Source organism: Lethenteron reissneri, chromosome 19 (genome assembly GCF_015708825.2).
Source record: "Lethenteron reissneri isolate LAM-NWPU_2019-01 chromosome 19, ASM1570882v1, whole genome shotgun sequence".
Lineage (NCBI taxonomy): Eukaryota > Metazoa > Chordata > Hyperoartia > Petromyzontiformes > Petromyzontidae > Lethenteron > Lethenteron reissneri.
The window spans coordinates 4,984,034-5,003,406 of NC_083797.1; the positions used below are offsets into that span (position 1 = coordinate 4,984,034).

General features: G+C 47.1%; 1 protein-coding gene across 1 annotated transcript in view; it reads left to right on the top strand.

Moving 5' to 3' along the window:
• Window positions 1–19,373, top strand: part of VPS13B (vacuolar protein sorting 13 homolog B) — a 301,109-nt gene that overhangs the window by 146,809 nt on the left and 134,927 nt on the right. Inside the window, 1 exon segment of the mRNA XM_061554219.1 lies at window positions 3,904–4,051. Coding sequence (XP_061410203.1) covers window positions 3,904–4,051 — 148 coding nt within the window.

A 19,373-nucleotide genomic window follows, 5' to 3' on the forward strand; every position in this document is an offset into this window, starting at 1 on the left:
AACAAATTAAAGTCCGCACCTTCAAAAGGATGCTCCCGTGATGTAATTGTATTGTTCGCACACCGGACTTGCAATACAGATTTTGTCGGTTCGCGCACGCGGCGCGGATGTTGAAACGGTGAGAAAGTTTCCTGAATCATCCCCGCATCTGTCCATGCAGCAGTATAAATAAGTACATCACAAGTAGTCGATGGGGAGGTCATGTATGAGTGATGGCGGTGTGGGAGGGGTGGAATGTTTGAGTACTCTGACCTCTTGCAAGCTCTCTGGCCAGTGTGGAAGAGTTGGCTAAACTAAACGAAAACTAAACTATATATTTTACTAGGTAAGGCCCATGAAGCTATGTAGCTCTATTTCAGAAGTGACCTGGCCACAAATTATAGCTCAACAAAGTGGCTTATCACGTGGAAAGGTAGAGCAGCCAAATACTCTAAGCGCATGTTGATTCTAAATGCGGAGGGAAAAACCAGATGACCTGGATAAAACTCCACGCGACCACGGGGAGAACATACAAACTTCAAATATACAGGCATCAGGGTCGGGATCAAACCCACGACCTACTGTATACCAGGCAAGGTAGGTAACATCTGGCGACCGTGATGTCCACGGTGGCACCACGGTGGCGAGATCTAGAGAGGAGCCCTCTCGATATCCCTTTAGTGGTGGAGGCCCTGCCACATCAGCAGTGGCACGAGCATGCAGGCATCTTCAGATGAAGCAGACATGGGTAGCAGTAGGGAGGCCGGTGTGGGCTGGGGGATGCGGCAGCTAGCACGAGCGCTCAGGTCACGGCTAAAAGAGAGGGAGTTGTGGGGGAGAAGGTGGAGGAGGGGAGGGGGAGGGGGGGGCTGAACATTGGGGCCTGCCCCGGCAGGCCGCCTCTGTGTTTGTGTTGGCAGCCGTGTAAGGAACAGCCCTGTAATCTGAGGCCCTCGGAGGAGTCTCCGTGCACTCAAGCTCTCAATCGAGGAGTGCGGAGACGGGGTGGAGGTGCAGGAGGAGGAGGCCGGTTTGGGTGGGTAGCTTGCGGTGGTGGTGGTGGTGGTGGGAGTGTGTGTATGTGTTGGGGGGAGGGAGGGAGCTCGAGTGGACATCAGGGAGTGGGAGGTCTGATACCAGATGCTGCACCCAGTGCGGTTTGTCAGCTCTTGTTACCCTGCCGCCGCGATAATTGGGGATTGAGGACGAGACGACGTGAGCATCGGCCGGTGCTGATTTCCTTGATTTGCAGGTGGAAACTCCTCCAGTTGTTCCCCGCGGTGCTGTTCACCCAAGGCACACACAAAGCGGATCTTTTGGGCGTGTTGTGAATTTGCGAGGGGACGCAGAGTGCAATTTTGTCCCTTTTTTCTGAAAGCGTTGCGTGCCATCGGAGTGTTATATTTCCCGGGCCAATGGAAGATTTACACGCGATTTGTGCGTCTGTCGGAAGTTCGCTGCACTCGTGCCGTATCCCGTGTGTGGTGGTGTGCCATTTGATTAATGGATATTTGTGAAAAAGAGCTTTGCAGCTCATCGGATTCCTCCAGTTTAAACGATGATCCTGATAAAGATTCCGGTAAACACTGCTTGCATGTTTCCTTGTAGTCCTTTTTTTCGAATGTTGTAAACATTCCCCGAAGATTGCCCAATTTTTTCCCCATCGCTTGGTCCTGTCGCACCGAAATCGGGTTGCCGCTCGCGGAGTCTCTGATCGCTCCCCGTTCTGCGATCTCGGCGCATTGTCCCGCTTTGAGTTGCAATAAAAACACGAGAAAAAATAACCCCATTCCCCAACATTCCACATCCTCCAACGAGCGCTCCGTGAGTGGCAGCGCGCAGAATATGTGCCAGTGACATGACTAGGAGAGGTCTTCCTCACCAGAGGTGTAATTGGAGGCGACCCCTTCCTCGAGAGCGCGGCCAAACCCCACTACAGATGGGAGAAGTGTAGCTGGCGTGGTCATCAATCAGTCATTCCTAATTGGCTGCCGATCAACTCCGGTCTAATTGGGGGTTGCTGTCTTTGGGAAGCGATCGCACGCCCGTCGGGCTAGACGCTGCTCGGTCGTGAGAATCGATCTGGCTGCGGCCTCCATGGGAGACACGGGGGGGTAGTGCTGCTTGCACTTGCAGCGTTTATTTTTTTTTTCACTTTCCCTCGAGCAACTGCGGGGATTTAGCGGAAGAATGGAGCGATTGAATAAATGTTCTCTCCGGTAGGAAAAAAACTCGCATAAAAGCCTTCAGACGCTCCATTCTCTTTGAATGTACGTCACGCGCAGGGCGACTCGGAGAAAAACGATCGATGAATGACCTCGTGCAAGAAAATGTAGATCACCGCTAATATGTTTTACATTATACAGAAAAACGTAATACACCGAGTATGTTTGTGCTGGATACGCTGCGTTGGTTGGGTAAGAGTTTTGGTATGTTGTGTGTACTTTGCATGACAACTGGCGGTTTTATTAAATGCCGTTGGTAACATTAATATCGTGACCCCCGCATTCCAATTGTGAGCGAAGTTTAACTGCGGTTGCCGAACACAAAATGTGTTTGCAATTAATTTGTTTGTAGCGATGCGAATGTGGGTATTTAGCGAGTTGGTAGGCGTAAAGTGGCAAGGAAAGTGTCTTTTTTAGCCGTCGATTAAATGTAAAGGGACACTGCGTCGGGGAAAAAAAAATGTCACGTGCAGATGGGGATGTGTTTCGTTTCAGAGCGGTTACACATGCAGACTCGAAACATTGTGTTCCTGTATTTGTCTGGACTCCATAGTAACTTGTGAACACGACCCTTGATAATGGAAATATTCCGTCAACTCCACGAGTGCTTTCACAATCGAATGTGTGCAGATTGACAGCGGACGTGTTGCGCTTTAGTCAGCCGCACCGATGAACTCTTTTTGCATGTCAAGTGGCGAGTTATTAACCCTCAGATGCCACCGTCAATGCAGAAAAACACCAGCGGTTGAATTGTTGATTTAATCCGGCGTTCTTCATTGCAAGGTCCCGCGGGCCAATCGCGGCCCCCGGTGGCCTGGAGTGCGGCCCCGGACAAGACACAACACGTGACAACACCCCCCATCGTGCTGTCGAATGCCAATGGTTTCAAATGTGGCGTGGCGGCCCTCGCACTGATGGATTATCGGCAAAAGTGCCCCCCCCCCCTCCGCCCACGTGTGAAAATTAGCGAAGAACGCTGATTTTACTTTTAATCCTTAATTAACTTGAGCTATTTCACCGGACAACGCAGCGGAGTGAGAGCGCAACGGTTCGCGATCACAACTTAGCCCTATAACCTTCTGCAGACAATAAAACCAGGACCGCTCTGTGGGAAGTCAACAATGATTGTCTCATTTGTCATCTCGCCCTCGCCATAGGAATGTCTAATTTCCATTAGCGGCTTGAATCTGTATAAACAGGAGACAAGTACCAAAAACATCGATCCCCCATTTCGCCATAACAGACTGTTGGGGCAAGTGCTCTTAGCGAGCACCTATGAAGGCCGGCACAGCACACGAGGGGGTGGGTAACCAACACCACGCCCGGCCACCTTTGTCTCCCCAGTGCCGATGTTTGTTTTACGCACCGCACCAGGTACTCATTTGCGGTTGAACTGACTTAGGGGGAGGCCTAGGACTGGTCCAGGTAATGGTCACTGGTCTTAGCCGCCTGCGGGAATCGAACTCGGGTCGCCGGGGTCTATCAGCGCAGTGCGCTAACCGCTGCACTACCGCTCGAGTACCACCACCGCAAGCGCCACTTTCACTTTCAGCCGCATTAAAATTCTCTTCGAGGCTGACCCCACGCATATCTTTGGTAGATGTGCGGTAAGGTAAGGGGGAGGTGGGGGGGGAGGAGAATGCCATTGCTCTACTAATGTTGTTTGCCTGCTTGTGACTCCCTCACCTCTTATTCTTAGTCTGCGCCAAAGGCCGCTGCCACTGCCGCGTCGGCCGCCCGGAAGAAAGGGGACGAGGCCTCCCTCGGCAGCGCGCCGGCCGTGACGCAGCCCTCGCACCAGGGCTCGGAGAGGGCCAGCAGCCCCCTCAAAACAAAGACGGCCACAGGTGGGGACCCCACCCGCCTCCTCCCCTGCTCCCTGATCGCTTCTCTTACTGCCTTTTGTGGAGCTGCTGTGGTGGAGTGGCTAGCACGTGGGATTTGTAATCCACGGGGTTCGCCGGTTTACTAAACTAAGCCCCACTGAGCTATGTAGCTCCTTTTCAGAAGTGATCTGGCAACAAATGATAAGTCAACTAAGTGGCTTATCATGTGGACATTTATAGGAGCAGCCAAATACTCATGTTGGGTCTAAATGTGGAAGGAAAAACTGGAGAACCTGGAGAAAAATCCACGCGACCATGGAGAGAGAGACATGCAAACTCTAAATAAATAGGCGTCATAGTCGGGATCGAACCCACGATCCTCTGCATACCAGGTGAGGTAGTTAACATCTCGCCACCATGGCGCCCGATGGTTTTATCTTCTGGCACGGCAGTTGAAACATTGGTCAAAGTTTCTTAAATACCGCAGCCTCTCTCGACCCCCTGAGACATGTGTGTGTGTGTTTGTTGAACTTCTTTCGCACCGTACGTAGCTAACCGTGATAATCGGAGGTGCGGGGGAAGGACAACAAACCAACACACTAAATGCAATCCTGAATAAATTAGTTTTCAATGTTGATTTAACAGTGCATAGTTCCAATGGCTTCCTAATATCGGAAGCGAGGGCGTTCCAGACGGCCGCTGAAGCGCATCTGAAAGCGTGATGCAGCAAAGTGGGCACACCACAGTGAGTCGATTGGCAGTTTGTATGTGGTGGGTATATTTTTGGTCCTCCCATCCCTTTCTAAGATGAGTGGCTGTTGTGGAAGAGTAGGCCAAATTCTCTTTAGTGAGCTCCTTGTAATGGAGGCCTTTCCACCAGCTGTGTGGTGTGAGCATTTGCAGGGCTGTTATCTTTTTTTTTTTACAAATGTCAGCATTTTGGTTGTCTTTTGTTTGCCCCATCAACTATATGGTAATTTCAGTTGTATATTATTACTTGCAACTTATGTGTTAGTCTTTGTCCTGTGTTCCACTCACTTTCATGCATTTATCCTCTGTGATATTGCAATATTGTGTTACACTGCACGCTGGAGATAACGTTCTATTACTGGAATACAATGACCTAAACGTGGAGAATTCTTCCAATCATCATCATCAGGGTTTTTTGTGTAATTTGAAATGTCTTTTTATAATATTGCATCCCAGACAGTTCTTATCGGGCCACATATGTGGATGACCTCCAATTGTCTCTTAAACATGTGCCAGAAAGTACATTTCTGTTTCTGTTCTCACAAAGAAATATTATGCTCGTTTCATGCAGACGAATCTTAGTAGAGGGGTTGTAAAAACAGTGCTGTTTTTTTGCAATATCTCCACTAACGGGAAGTGCGCGATTGTAACTTCACCCCTATAGACCGCCGTATCCGCGTGACTTAATCGCGATGATTTATCTTTCGAATTCCCATCGCGCGTATTCATTGGTCGATCTCGTAATGCGAACACCGCTCGAGGGGAAGCAAAAGAGACGAGGCTTAAAAATAACACTCAAGGGTCATGCTTTTGTTTGAAATTGTGTGGTTATTGCCCATCTCCCAGGAGGACCTTGCATATTGTATATTATATAAGAAAATGTTACACTGCCCCCCCCCCCCACTCCCGCTGCCTCCTCCACAATTCCCGATTAGAGTTCTTGAGAGAGAGGAGAAGGGGGGGGGGTCACTTCTAGGCCACACTAATCGGGGGAAATTTCCGAGCGAGATTTGCATCTGCGGCGAAATTAAAAAATTTCGTGTCATATTGAAATAGAAACGCTCCCCATTTCACGCTGTGCATCCGTCTGAGTTGTCCGCGGGGCTCCTTTTCGCGCCCGGCCTTGGATGGATGTTTTTCTTTTAGCACAGGGAAAGGAAGGGGGGGTGGGGGGGCACCCGAGGTATTGGGTTCCCGCTAAAGTACACGACGAGTGGAGAGAGCTTCAAAGTGACGGTGCCTCCGTGCGCAAAGCCAAAGTGTCACTTTTAATGAGTTAAAGTTGTACAAATGTTGCACTGTTTATCATCCCTGGTACAAGGTGGGACGGTGAGTTAGTGTAAATCAGGGTCAGCAGACATTTTTTGGCAGCGCCCAAAACCGAAACCTCGTCATTTTGAGAGAGAGCGTCCTAAATAAGTAACGGAGACTCTGCCTGTTAATTTCAGTTATAGTCAGCCGGTGAAGTGTATATATGTATATTTTTTCATACAGGAATGACTTGCAGCTGTTAATACCTTTTGTTCTTGAATCTGAAGCAACTCAGCTCCTCTCTTCTATTGCTGTATGCAGTATAGTGTTTTGTATTTGTTTTTAATTATTGCTACGTATATATATAAAATACATGTACGTTTGGTATTTTCTGGCTATCCTGAGTTGATTTTTAGTTGGCTGGGGGAATGCATTTTTTCAATATAATCTGTAGACTGACATCTCTCATGGTGCAGCCAATTAAAACAAATATATATATATTTTAGGGCTCTGAGAACAATATGGATCTTGGGTGGTTCCTCCAACCTCTCCTCAAACCCCCCCCCCCCTCCCAGCATAATATTAGAAACCATTGTCAATCCACTGCTGGATGAAAACCCCCACATGCCGTGCAGGTTGTAGGGGATGTTTGACCCTAATTTGCCTCATCGGTCTTTTTTTTCCCCCCGCCCCCTTTCTCATACGTAAACCTTTGTTTTGGTCCATTATCCTCAACCTATTATTGACTTCGTATTGACATGTGATTTGCATATGTCGTCAACAATCGCTTATTACACGCAACATGTTAATTGATCAATCGATGCATCTTTCTTTACTTTTCTCGTTTGGTATGGATTTTATCGTGAACGTTGCTTATCAGAATGTGATACGTCCTTGCCACGAGTACGTGTGACCCTCCCATTAAAGGTCACCGGTGCCTTCATGCTATCTCAAGAGGTCAAAGGTCGACGCCGACGCACCCTTTTTATCGGGTGAAACCTGAAAGGCTTCGCAAACAATTTTTTTTGCGGCTTTTAAAATCTTGAGCATTGTTTAAAAAGGTGAGGCCTTTGGATCCTTCGTAGATCCTTCCAGAGCGTCTGGTTGGGTGTGTGGCCCCTATTATATTCGTACTTTAATCCGATCATCCACTGAAAGTTTGCAGGCCCGTCTGACAGCGTTCTCCTCCACCCTTGCAAGCAACTGCAAGCAACTGCAAGCGTTTATACCTTTGCCAGAGCTGTTTTTTTCGGGGGGGGGGGGTTTGCATTTTGAGGGCGGCTCACATTTGTACAAGTTTGCTAAAGCGCCCTCATGCTGCACACGTGTTTTGGTACGATACAAAAAAAGGTGGCGTGAAAAAGTGTACGGGCTTTATTTTTTAGTATTATTTTCCTTCTCCCCCCCCTTCCCCCACCCCTGTATTCTTCTTGAATGCTGGCATGGTCATTGAAGCCCTCAGACAGAGCTATAATTTTGGAAGTGATCCATGCGCCCCCCCCCCAACCCTCCTTCCCTCTGCTGTGCCGTTCGCAAAAAAAAAGTTGAACGCGGCCTTCGGAGAGCGTGTGCCGCGTGCCCAGGTTTACGACAGCACTATTGGTGTGTCAAATTAAGGCTGTCAACCATGAAATAAACTCCGAAGCTTTCAATCATACACATGTAGACCGTTGTTATATATATATATATTTTATCTCTGTTAATTGTATTAGTTCACTTGATTTAGCTATTTTTTTACGGAGTGCCTAACCTGTTTTTCTCCAATACATTTAGCTTTTTTACGCATGTATTTACTTTTGTTGGGTTAGGGTTAGTATGATTGGCGGGTGTTAGGGTTGGGTGGTTGGGCAGTGGCACGGTATTGTTATCACTGTGTATTTTAGCACAAGCACAGATATTATTGCCGTTAACTCACAATAACTAGGGTTCTTTCTTTTGAAGGCACTGCGAATTTTAGTTACCAACTTATAAAGGCCTTTATCTTGCAGTAGATTGACAAAAGGGCTGCTTTTCATACATATATTATTTGCTTTTATGGATTGGGTTATGCTCTGGAAAAAAGATGTTTCGTCTTCTCACCTGTTTCAAAAATCAATGTTTTCCATCCATATTCTACGTTAAGAGAGCCACAGTAAACCACGTGGCTATTGCTTTGATAACCCTACCCTGGAACCTCTCTCACCCCTCTACGTCTTTCCAACTTGCGCGGAACTTGCACCACAAAAGTAGAGCCTTCGCACTGTGAAGCAGAGCTAAAACCTCCCGAGTCCCGTAGGCCTTCCCCACAAGACAGAAGCTGCGAGGTTGCGTGTTGGCGTTCGCCCGTTTTTCTCTTGTTCCTCCCAGAGTGTTCGGACGAGGCCAGCAAATCGTAAAATCACAAAAACCGTTTGGCTGCCGTCTGAGCGGAGTGTGCAACTGGGAAAAGTGGTGCGCGGTCCATTCCAATTAAAACCGTCTGGAATCCAATCTTGATTGGCGGCTATATCTTCATTCAGGATATTCCGTAAATTCCTCCGGTGATTGCGAGTGGCTTGTGACCCCCCCCCCTCCACTTGAGAAGGTGGGCCCACCCGCGCAGAGCTGATTGCATCCTCTTTGTTTACTATATTCCGCTGACATCTAAGTGCTGTGTGTGTGGTGCTGCTTTCTTTTTCTCGTCTCGCACGTGCACCGTGGTGGCTGCGGTGGGTGTGTGGGGGGGTGTTACGTGATCGTGCATCGGCGTGCCTGTCGTTGTGTTTGTTTTTCAATCGTGCAGCCTTCTCCGCTGCAATGACTGGAGGATTCCAAGCGCAGTCACCAAGGAGGAGGCCTCATGCGTAACGTGGCTCTGTTAGGGAATACAAAGGTGTCTCGTGTGCGTTGCGTTTATTGCATGCAACTATATTGGTGAATATCAGCACTTGGCGCAAGTCTCTTTCAAAGCAGTGGAACCAGAGTTATGTTCCCCGCTTGCGATATTACAACTAAATGAACACGTGGCTCTTTCATTCGCAACGGGAATGACTTAATGCAATCCGCACTGACGCGCACAGTCCGTCACCCACAGTAACCATGACCGCAACACCCTGGAAACACTTGAAACAATTGCTCCCCAAATATCGGAATTTTTGTTGTAAAGTCTTAAGTTGAGACAATTATATTCTTGTCGATTGGCTCTAAAAAGCGCTCGAGCGTTCAGTCGTGAAACCGCAATCTCTTTTATGTTCACGCGAATGATATTTTTGGGTTTACACAGTTGCTTAGCGATAAAGTTTCCGCTGCATGCCTTGGGTTAAAGCACACGAGCCCACGTGCAGAAGTGATCAGAACCCTGCTACGGTGGTGGAGGGATGTGATTAATGCTGCCGTGTTGTGCGGTGTGAAATTCTCACGTGACGTGTGTGCGTGCGTGCGTTGCCTGCTCCGAATGTGAAACACACTGCCAGCCAAGTTATTGCATTTCTGCACCTGCTTTGTGGTGGAGCGGTGGCACGGCGGTTGGGGCTCTGCATTGCGAACTCGCCTCGCCGAGTTTGATTCACGGCTGCCATGGCTAGCATCGGTAATGGGTTATATCTGAACCAGCCCTAACCACCTCCCTCCTTCACCAACCCGCTTTCATCCAGCAGTGTATTGTCAACGGGCCGTAAATTATATTTTTATTGAAATTATTACATCGTGAAACTAAAAAAAACCTTTTTAGCCGTCCAGAGTGGTGTTTTCCGTAGGAAAAACCGGGAATCGGAGATGGGAGTAATTAAATAAAAAAAAAACGAACTTCTGTTCAGCGCTTTTGATTTTCTCCCACGTTCCCAGGGTGATTGATGACTTCGGATCCCCGCGCGGCGGCAGCCCCTTGATTTCTCCCCGCGCCCGCCGCGTAACGAGCTTAATTGTCACCCGCGGTTCACACGTGAACGCGATATCGTCACGAAACTCGGGTCGTCTTGCACGGCTGCCGTTACAAAGTAATGGCACCGTGCGTTTCGTTTCCGCTTTCCATCCGTCAGGCTGTCCGGCCGTTTATTTGCACCGTGCATCTTTCGTATGGATGGTGTAGAAAAAAAATGTTTTTGGTTACTATTTTTAATTTTAACCAGGTAAGGCCCCCACCACTGAGTAGTGACCTGGCCACAAGTGATAGCTCAACGAAGCGGCTTATCGTGTGGAAATGTATAGCAGTCAAATACTCTAAACACACTTTCATTCTAAATGTGGAGGGTAAATCCGGAGGACCCGGAGAAAAATCCACACTATCACGGGGAGAACATGGAAATTCCAAATATACAGGCGTCAGGGTCGGGATCGAACCCACAAGCTCCTTTAAACCAGACGAGGTAGTTAACATCTCGCCACCGTGGTGATGTAGATGCTGAGGAACAACTACAATTTCACATTTAGGTGGTCAAGCCAGACAACAGCGTCAGGAGCAGCGGAGTGTATCGCTGTAACGTCTCCTTCGTATTTGTGGATTGGGGCATTGCGTCGTTTATATGTTGTATGGTCTGTTCTGGATGACCACATTTGTGCATCAGGTATCCGCATCTGCCACTGTTTGCGCAGTGAATGCGGTTGAGGGTGGATCATGAGTTTCGTGGATTATAAAACCCAGAGATATTTTTTTCTGTCTCATGTAGTCTTATTCACGAGTTGATGCATGTATCATGAGTATAAGAAGCGATGTTGATCAATGCATGTTTTTCAGTTCGCGGTGATGTCTATAATATATATTTAAAAAACAAATCCCTTTGCCCGTCTCTCGGCTTGCGGACGAGGCTCCGAGCATTGGCACTCGGCTCAATGCTGCCCTCGCTTGACGAGGAGAGAAAATAGAATCAGGAGCTGGCTTCCACGAGTTAAAATGCGATTTAATAATAACAATGGTGCACTCGTGACAACGTTATCCTTTAAATGTAGCCCAGAACCCGTACGGCACGTGTGTCTGAATTATTTCAATTTATGAAAGATGACATTTAAACTTAGAAAGAGCAGCTTTCTGAGCACGTGGTTTGAGTAAAACACTTCTACGCGAGACATGTGTACTCTGGCAAAACGTCGCAAACTTGGATAATGATGAATTTCCCAATAATTAATGCGAGGCCGTAATTATAATATACATTGGGAGGACACACATCCCCCCCAATATTCAAATATGCTAAAAATGTCCCCTCCAATATTTTGCTCTAAAATAGATTTCTGTTATGTGATTGTGGTTATGGTTGTACTTTATTCATCCCTAATCTCTGCCATTACATACAATGAAACAAGAAAAGGTAAAAAAAATAAAAACAGCAATGTAATTATTGTAAGAAATAAATGAAAAGTCCATCCTATGTGTTAGTGCATTTTTGTAATATTTTAGGCAGGAAATGGCAGGAAATTAGTTTTCAAATTTAGATATTTTTCTGGGAGGGGGACCCCCAGACCCTCTGGAAGATTTGGTCCCCCCCAATGTTGACGCCATGGCTACGGCCTTGAATTAATATTTCAAAATATATATTAGTTAAGGTGAAAACTCATTTCTTTCTAATTGCCTTTTGTATTTAGTTTGTTGTCTTTTGCCCGCACCTCTGATTACCACGGTGGGCTACGTACGGTGCGAAAGAAGTTGAACACGCATGCATATGAATAATGAATCATTGAATCTACACACATATATGCGATTTAGAGGCAAATATTTAATGAAAGTATGCAATTATACAAAAGCATGTAGTAGGCATATCACGATTCAACTTCCCCAACGATTTTTCGATTTAAAGCTTTCGTGACTGCAGGGATTCATCTTCGTGGTTCTTTCGGTAAAGTCACGTAGAAGGGAAGTAATAAAATAATAAAAATGAAACAGAGTCTGTCTTCTCGACAGACCTGTTCTTCACCTGAGGACGGCTGCTTGTGTTGTGGCCGAAACGTCGTGAGAATTATTTTATTATATTTTATTTTTATTATTTTATTACTTCCCTTCTACGTGACTTTACTGAAAGAACCAAGAAGATGATTCCCCAACGATGTTAATCATTTGTAGTGTTTAAGTGAAGCAATTCGATTCGATAATCAATCCTTTTTTTTCACCTGTTTAAGCGTGTTGTTTGTAACGCAGTAGAAGCCACATGTAAGCGCACGCCTTGTGAGCAAATCCAGCTGTGGTTATATCCGGATTTGTGTGCTTGTATGAGAAGTTGCCCCTTTTCTTTGCCCCAACACGTGCAGTGTAAGCACGTGACGCTGCGATGCGAACTTTGCTTGTGGAAGGTGTGCTTGCATCCAGCTTCTGCCGTATTTCTTGTTTCTTTTTCTGTCTCGCATGTAGTTTTATTCACGAAAATCACGCGTGTGTCACGAGCGTGAGAAGTGATTTTGATCGACGCGTCGGTATAATCACATTATTGCATTCAGAGGATTTCACGAATTTATGTTCGAGCTTGTCAGAGATAATGCAATCGAATGGCGAAATCAATTTGAACTGAATGTCTAATAGTTGCTCTGCATCGGTCGTATGACATAATCGCGGGAGATTGGAAATTCTCCCCATTTATCCCTGTCCTGGGTCCTCCGCCTGTCGAGTTCTGATCCGGCAACAACGACTGTGCCAGTCAGTGGGCCCTTGACCCAAATGAACGAACCGTTCCTCGAAACAACGACTCGCCCAAGCAGTGCGCCCGAGAATTTACTTCGAACAGACCACCCGATGCAGTTTTTCCAAAAAAGCGCACGCTTTCGATTCAAATATAGACATCTTTTTTTTGGTTCAATTTGTGAGAAGAATCACTACATCGATGCTAAAGAAATAAACAAATGTGCGGCGTTGTAATTACGAGGTGCAGGCTTGGCAGGAGTTTGCAGAATTGCTGCTGGATGCCATGCGCCCCCCCCCCCCTTCGCCAATATGCGCTGGCGGAATGCGTTTCCTTGGATTCGTGTTTGCGTGCGCGCTTCCCTCGGTAATCAGTCCCACCTGCCCCCCGAGCGAAACTGCCGGCACCGGCGTCGGAGGAGGGGGATGAGCGCGGAGTTTTCGCGGAATCGCTCTGATCAACAACAACGCAGCTGGGACAGATGCCTGCCCGCCGATGGGACTCACCTCCGCTCGGTCCCCGCCCCCCCCTCCACTGCCCCCACCGTCGGGGATTACCGGATCGGGGGTGGGTTGCACGACGGAGGGAGGTGGCGAGGAAGCAATTATTTTCACCTCTGTTCTACCCCACCACAATAATTCCCCCCCCCTCCCCCAGCACCAATGCGGTGGTGCGTTCCTGTCTAACGCTAGGCAGGTCCTGTGCTTGCGCGCGGGCCACTCCTCTGATGACTTTGAACGTTGCGCGTGTTGTCTTCGGAAACTTGGACCTTGATGGCTCCGGGTGAGCGGGGGGTGGGTGGGGCGGCTGGAGTTGCAGGTTGTGAGTGATGAGGTTCGTCTCCTGAAATGTCTTCTTCATTGCTTAGATCATCGCCGGGCAATTCTAAAAGCGCAAGTGTTGCCACAGATATATGTGAACCGCCCCCGCCCCAAACTGAGTGCTGTTCCTTGAGAATTCTGGGTAATAAATTTAATAAATGACGTTCCATTCTATCGTGCCACATAAAAAGAAAGTACATTTGATCAGATATTATTTTTATTGGTAAGTGATCCATTGCAGCACTCAAAGTTACGACAATATACACTTATCAAGTGGGATACAGTAAATTTTAGCTGTGACGGTCCCACCTGATCCGAAACGTCGTGATTTATTATTTTATTTCTATTATTATTTCAATTTTTTTTTATCTACGTGACTTTACCGAAAAAACCTAAGAGTATGAATCCTTGCAGTCACGAAAGCTTCAAATGTAGAATTACGGCAATATCTTTATCTTTTACTGGAGACGTTTGACCATACTTCATCACGCCGGTCCGTGAGAGTTGCTGAAGGGGGTGCCCAGGACTGGTTTAGATATCACGCGCCGCTGATGCTCGTTGTGGTGTTGTCACGTTTTGACCTGCACCTAGTGGTCATCTGTGAAAAAGAGCTTTATAGCTCTTTGGATTCCTCCACTATAAATACTTATTCTGATTTTGGGTGGGAATCAAAAATCTGAGTTGCAGGTTCATAGCGGAGTGCACTCACGGCTGTGCCACTGCACCACCCACTTACCAAGAACACGTGGTAAACGGTCAGTATTTTATTTAGCATGCATGCCTTTGCTGAAGAGGTTGCACGCTTAGAACAAGCGTTGCCGGATAACATAGGCTTGAAGACTTATGGACCGGGAGACTTGTGTATTCGTATAACACGTTCCTTCGGAGTGGGCAGGTAGGAACTTGGTTGGACAGCGCATTCGTGCACGACAGACAAATATGCACGACAGACAGACAAATAATCCCTGGTGGGCAGTGTCGAACCTGTTGTTCCTACCTGTATAATATTACATGTATCTCTGTGAAATGTATTTAGATTTTAGATTGATTGTATTTCTTTCACCAGTTAGGGCCCAATCAGCTGTTTGGCTCTATTTCATGGGTGTCCTGATACGGGACATATGTTACACAGCGCAGATCTTCGTCACACAATCGAGGTCACATAGGTCGCGATACAAACAGGGAGAATCGATAGGTGCATGGCATGTTACAGGAAAAGGGAACTAACTTGTGTAAAATGTGAAAACAACAACACGAAAGCTTCAAATATAGAACGATTATAACGGTTGTTGTCCTTCCCCCTCACCTCCGATTACGTACGGCGCGAAAGAAGTTCAACATACGCACGTTCGCTTGATGGATTGCCCCATCGCACCTCGTGGTGCGCTCACCTCCGCTCGCAGACTCTTCGTGAGCGGCAACTTGCCCAAGAAAGTCTGTTAAGTCTATGTGGGGGATCTCTGTATCGTCTTGTACATGGTGGTTACCGATCTTAGTACTATCCAGGCTAAAAGCCTGCTTAGCTTCTGAGGTTTTGTCGCATTCTTGATGGCTTGATCACAGGCCGGTTTTAATACACTAGCCAACGTGTACGATAAAATCAACTCTATAGTTATTCATTTAAGGTATCTCATTTTACTTACGTGTGTACGTACCACGGACCAATGCCTTTGTAAACCACGGACAGCAACCATGCATGTTTGCGTGCACACCAAGGCCCCAAGCTGACGGATCGAACGAAAGTTCTCACTGTGAATAATGGCCCTGTCTGCGTGTAACGCCACCCCACCACTGTGGTTTGTGGGCAAGATGCTTAATCTGGCATTATGTATAGTCACATCCTGCACGCGATTATTATGATATTTTAACGTGCACAGGCCAAAAAGGTCGTTTTGCTAAGTAGCTTGTTTTTACACGGTTGTGATAATAATTTAACGCGCAATTTGATATGCTGCGTTCAAGTTTAAAACGTGGACTTAATTGCTCCGAAAAAGTTAATAAAATGCATTCGTGAAATACACTGCACTACTGTGTTACAAGCTTCGCACTTGCACTACATCAACTTCTGTTAACAGTTTACGTGGAGCAAAGGCAACGACCCACCCACCTGCTGTAATGATTTTCTCAGACGTGCATTTCCTAGAATGGCATTACCGTAGAGGTCAACGTCCCTGCGCGATTGCATTTCAGTGATGACATTTATCAAAATGAATTTTGGAAAATGTTAATGACTACCGCACCCACTTCTTGGACCAAATCAGATGGCAAACGCCATTGATCTTGATAATTGTTTTTTTACCCTTCTATCTGCGCCTTTTGGCGTCATCTGGTCCAACCCATGTGAGACTAGGCTCTAAGGAAAGCTGTCTCGGGTGTGGTCCAATCAACTTCAAGAACAGTGCACATTATCAGAGTTACGTCTTTTGTTTGTATTATGACTGCAGGTATTGCGGTCTATGCAAACATGACTCCTTGTAAAAAGGTGTCAGTTTTGTTGCCAGATAGAAGGGTAAAAAACCAATTATCATATTTTTACTGGCAAATGAGGTTCCCATAGAGCCATTGATCTTGTGTGATTCTTTAGGCAGTGCGTACTTCCCGCCCGCCCGCCCTCCGCCCGATCTCATCAGTTCGCAGAAAGCTAAGCAGGCTTGAGCCTCGTTAGCACTTGTCTAGGCAACTCCCAGGGCTTGCCAGGCGTTGTAGGCACGGGCCTGAGAGGTGGCTATGAGATGGCTGTGTTGAGTGTCAACTCTGCCAGCAAGGGTCTTCTTTGGCTACTCAGGGTTCCTCCCATATGCAAAAATGAACATGAATTGGTCAAACGTTAATTAAGTTCATCGGTCAAGCATCCCAATCAGAATACTTTTTAAAGAGATTTTTGAGTCTTAAATGAGGCTTTTACAACATTTAGTGTTTATATTTGGCTCGACTGATTTGTTAATTCTCTGGAACACTCTTTAATGGAATAGAAATTGGCCACACATCACAATGCTTAACATTTAACCTGCACATTACTGCATTGGGATTACCCATTGCAACATCACCCCGACTGCGAAAACTTGGCAGGATCATCCTGAACAAGAGTCTTGAGACTCGGTGAGCCTTTCCCGGGTAAACAGAAGTAACAATGATAATATCAACACATTTCCCGATGTAGTAGGACCCTTTCTGAAACGAATCTTAAGATTCGATAAGGACTTGCTGGATAATTTACTGGCATTACCATGCCGTGTGTATGTGTGTTGAACTTCCTTCACACCGTACATAGCCAACCGTGCGAATCAGAGGTGCGGGGGAAGGACAACAAACTAAACACAAAACGCAGTTCTAAGGAAATTAGTTTTCAATCTAGGCGTAAAAGTGGATCGCTCCAATGACTTCCTAATATCGGATGGAAGAGCGTTCCAGACGGCTTGCAGAAGCGCATCTGAAAGCATGCGATGCTGTGACTGTCTTTGTTTGACGGTGAGCGAAAAGCCGCTGCGAGGATGACCGGAGTTTGCCTGATGGTTTATGCTCCTTGACGAGCTCAGCAAGGTATCGAGGTTAATTTGTGGCAAGCACTTTGTGTATAATGAGTGCTACCTTATTAGTGCGAGCTATTATAATCCACCGCCGCCGTGTCCATTTTGATTGTCGCAAATTTCCAACGGGGGGTAGCGCCAAACATTTGATTTGGTCACGCTACCCCAAAGTCGGTTATCGACACGTGCGGCTTTAAACCCGGTATGTGTGTGTGTGTGTGTCTGGCATCACGCGAGCAATCCGTCTGGACGTCTGCGTCTCAACCGTCAGCGTGGTTCCTGAGAGTGCATCGTAACTCGAGCCGCCCCGTGCCGCAGACTCCCGCGAGCGTTGTGCGCGCCGCGGACGGCGAGTGGCGAGGGGCCCGGCGCACAACGCGTGACACTCCGGCAATGTCCCCGAGGACGTGTATACAGTCTGCGCTCCCTCTCTCTCTCGCGCCAACAGGAAGCGGCTTATTTATACAACGCGGGATTTTCTGCGGCGCGGTCGCTGAGTGCTCCTCAAGGACGCGTGTTTTTTTAGCGCCGTAGCTCACGCAGGTGTGTTATTGATCGTCGCCGGGCAGGTAGAGATGTGACACGTGTTCCTGCGCGGACAGGTATATGCCTGCTGGCTAATGTTTTCAGTCGGAGGTCATAGCATTGTGGCTTGATTGGCGGTTGAAAATAACATGGCAAAAATGTACGTCCTTTTGCTGGCCGGTACTGATTCGGCAGGTGAACTTGGTTCCGAAACGACGCAGTTTAATAACCTGTAAATGTATATGCAGTGTGTATTTATATATAATTAAATATTCATTTAAACATGCCGAGCATAATGATCATGATAATGTGAAGACGGAGGGCCCAAGATAGGACAGGATGTGAAAGGTTTTAGTTAAAGATCTGCTGCTGGGCAGACTAAAGAGATACATATAAATTATTTGCGTAAATGCACTTATCAGGATTTATACTTTATTATCTGTTTATTATCTAACGTGCAAGTTGTCAAGTACAATCCCGCTACATTTGTATCTCTGCTTAAAATCACAAATAAAGCTACCAGTGTTATTCTGGTTACGAACGCATACAAATTAAACACATCCTTCATTTCATTCCCATATTCCATGTGCCGATACCACTGAGTGTAGGGGAAGTCACCAAGTGACGGATCGCGATACAAATCACTCGTGGAGTGTTGTGTTGTGTGGAAGCCGCACACAGTTGTTAATCCCATGTGCTAGAGGTGGAACGATTAACCAACTAAAACTCACAGCGCCCTTCACCCAAGGCCTCACCCTTGACGAATAAAACCCTTAATAGATTAAACTGAGTAAAAAAAAAAGACTTAAAAACAATGTGAAAGGAACGTAGCCTACACGGACCGATATGCAATTGCAAACAGATAAGCTTTAAGATAGGGACCTTAAACACATCGATGCCTCCACCCCAGCGCTCCCTTGGAAATTCAACGACCGTTTTCTCCAGCTTCATAAGATAGTAAGAGGCACGCAGAACTTATGCCCGGTGTCCATATGGTTATCCAAACCTGGTCACACACCCCACCCGCACCTCCTGGATAAAAAAACGACACACTCCCAAATTATTGCGCTAAAAAATAAAAAGTGTGTCTTCATAATTTTGAGAATACAGTAATTGTCTCCACTCAGCGTCACGATCCAAAATGAATTATTTAATTTACATTGCGGTTAACGACGGTGCGTCTGACTCGTGGATGCAGAGGTGACGTGAACCCATTACATAAAACATGCACCAATTAAACAAATATGTATGTTATTATACTGGTAGGAACCTCCTGGTTACACCAGCCCACAGGGGATTATTGTGTCCGTCAGTGCAGGGAGGGGCTGGGTGGGGAGGGAGGGGCTGGGTGGGGAGGGGAGGGAGGGCTGGGGAGTGTGGGGAGGGAGGGGCTGGGTGGGGAGGGCTGGGTGGGGAGGGGAGGGTGGGGAGGGGCTGGGTGGGGAGGGTGGGGAGGGGCTGGGTGAGGAGGGGCTGGTCACCCCGTGGTGCCCTTATAAAACTCAATATTTAACCTACTCACGCCGGCTTGTGCCCGCCCTCACAGTCGGCCATATTTGCGGAATACACCACGCCGCCGTTGACCCCGGCCATTGACCGAGCAACCCAACGTTCCTACCAGCTCCCTCCGCAGGAATGTGTTTTTGGTCTTTCGGTAAAGTCAAGTAGATAGGTTCAAATAACCTATCTACGTGACTTTACCGAAAGAATATGAATTCCTGCAGTCACGAAAGCTTTAAGTCAAGATTTATATATATATGTTCCTCCATAAGCAATTTGATGCGTCTATCATGAGCGGGAGCCTTGACATTAATTGACGAACCAATGCACCATTCCACCCCCTGCCATTGTACACGCAGCCCGAGTGAGCGCTCTGCAGCTCTGCAGCAGACTGCACGCCCGTTTTCTTATG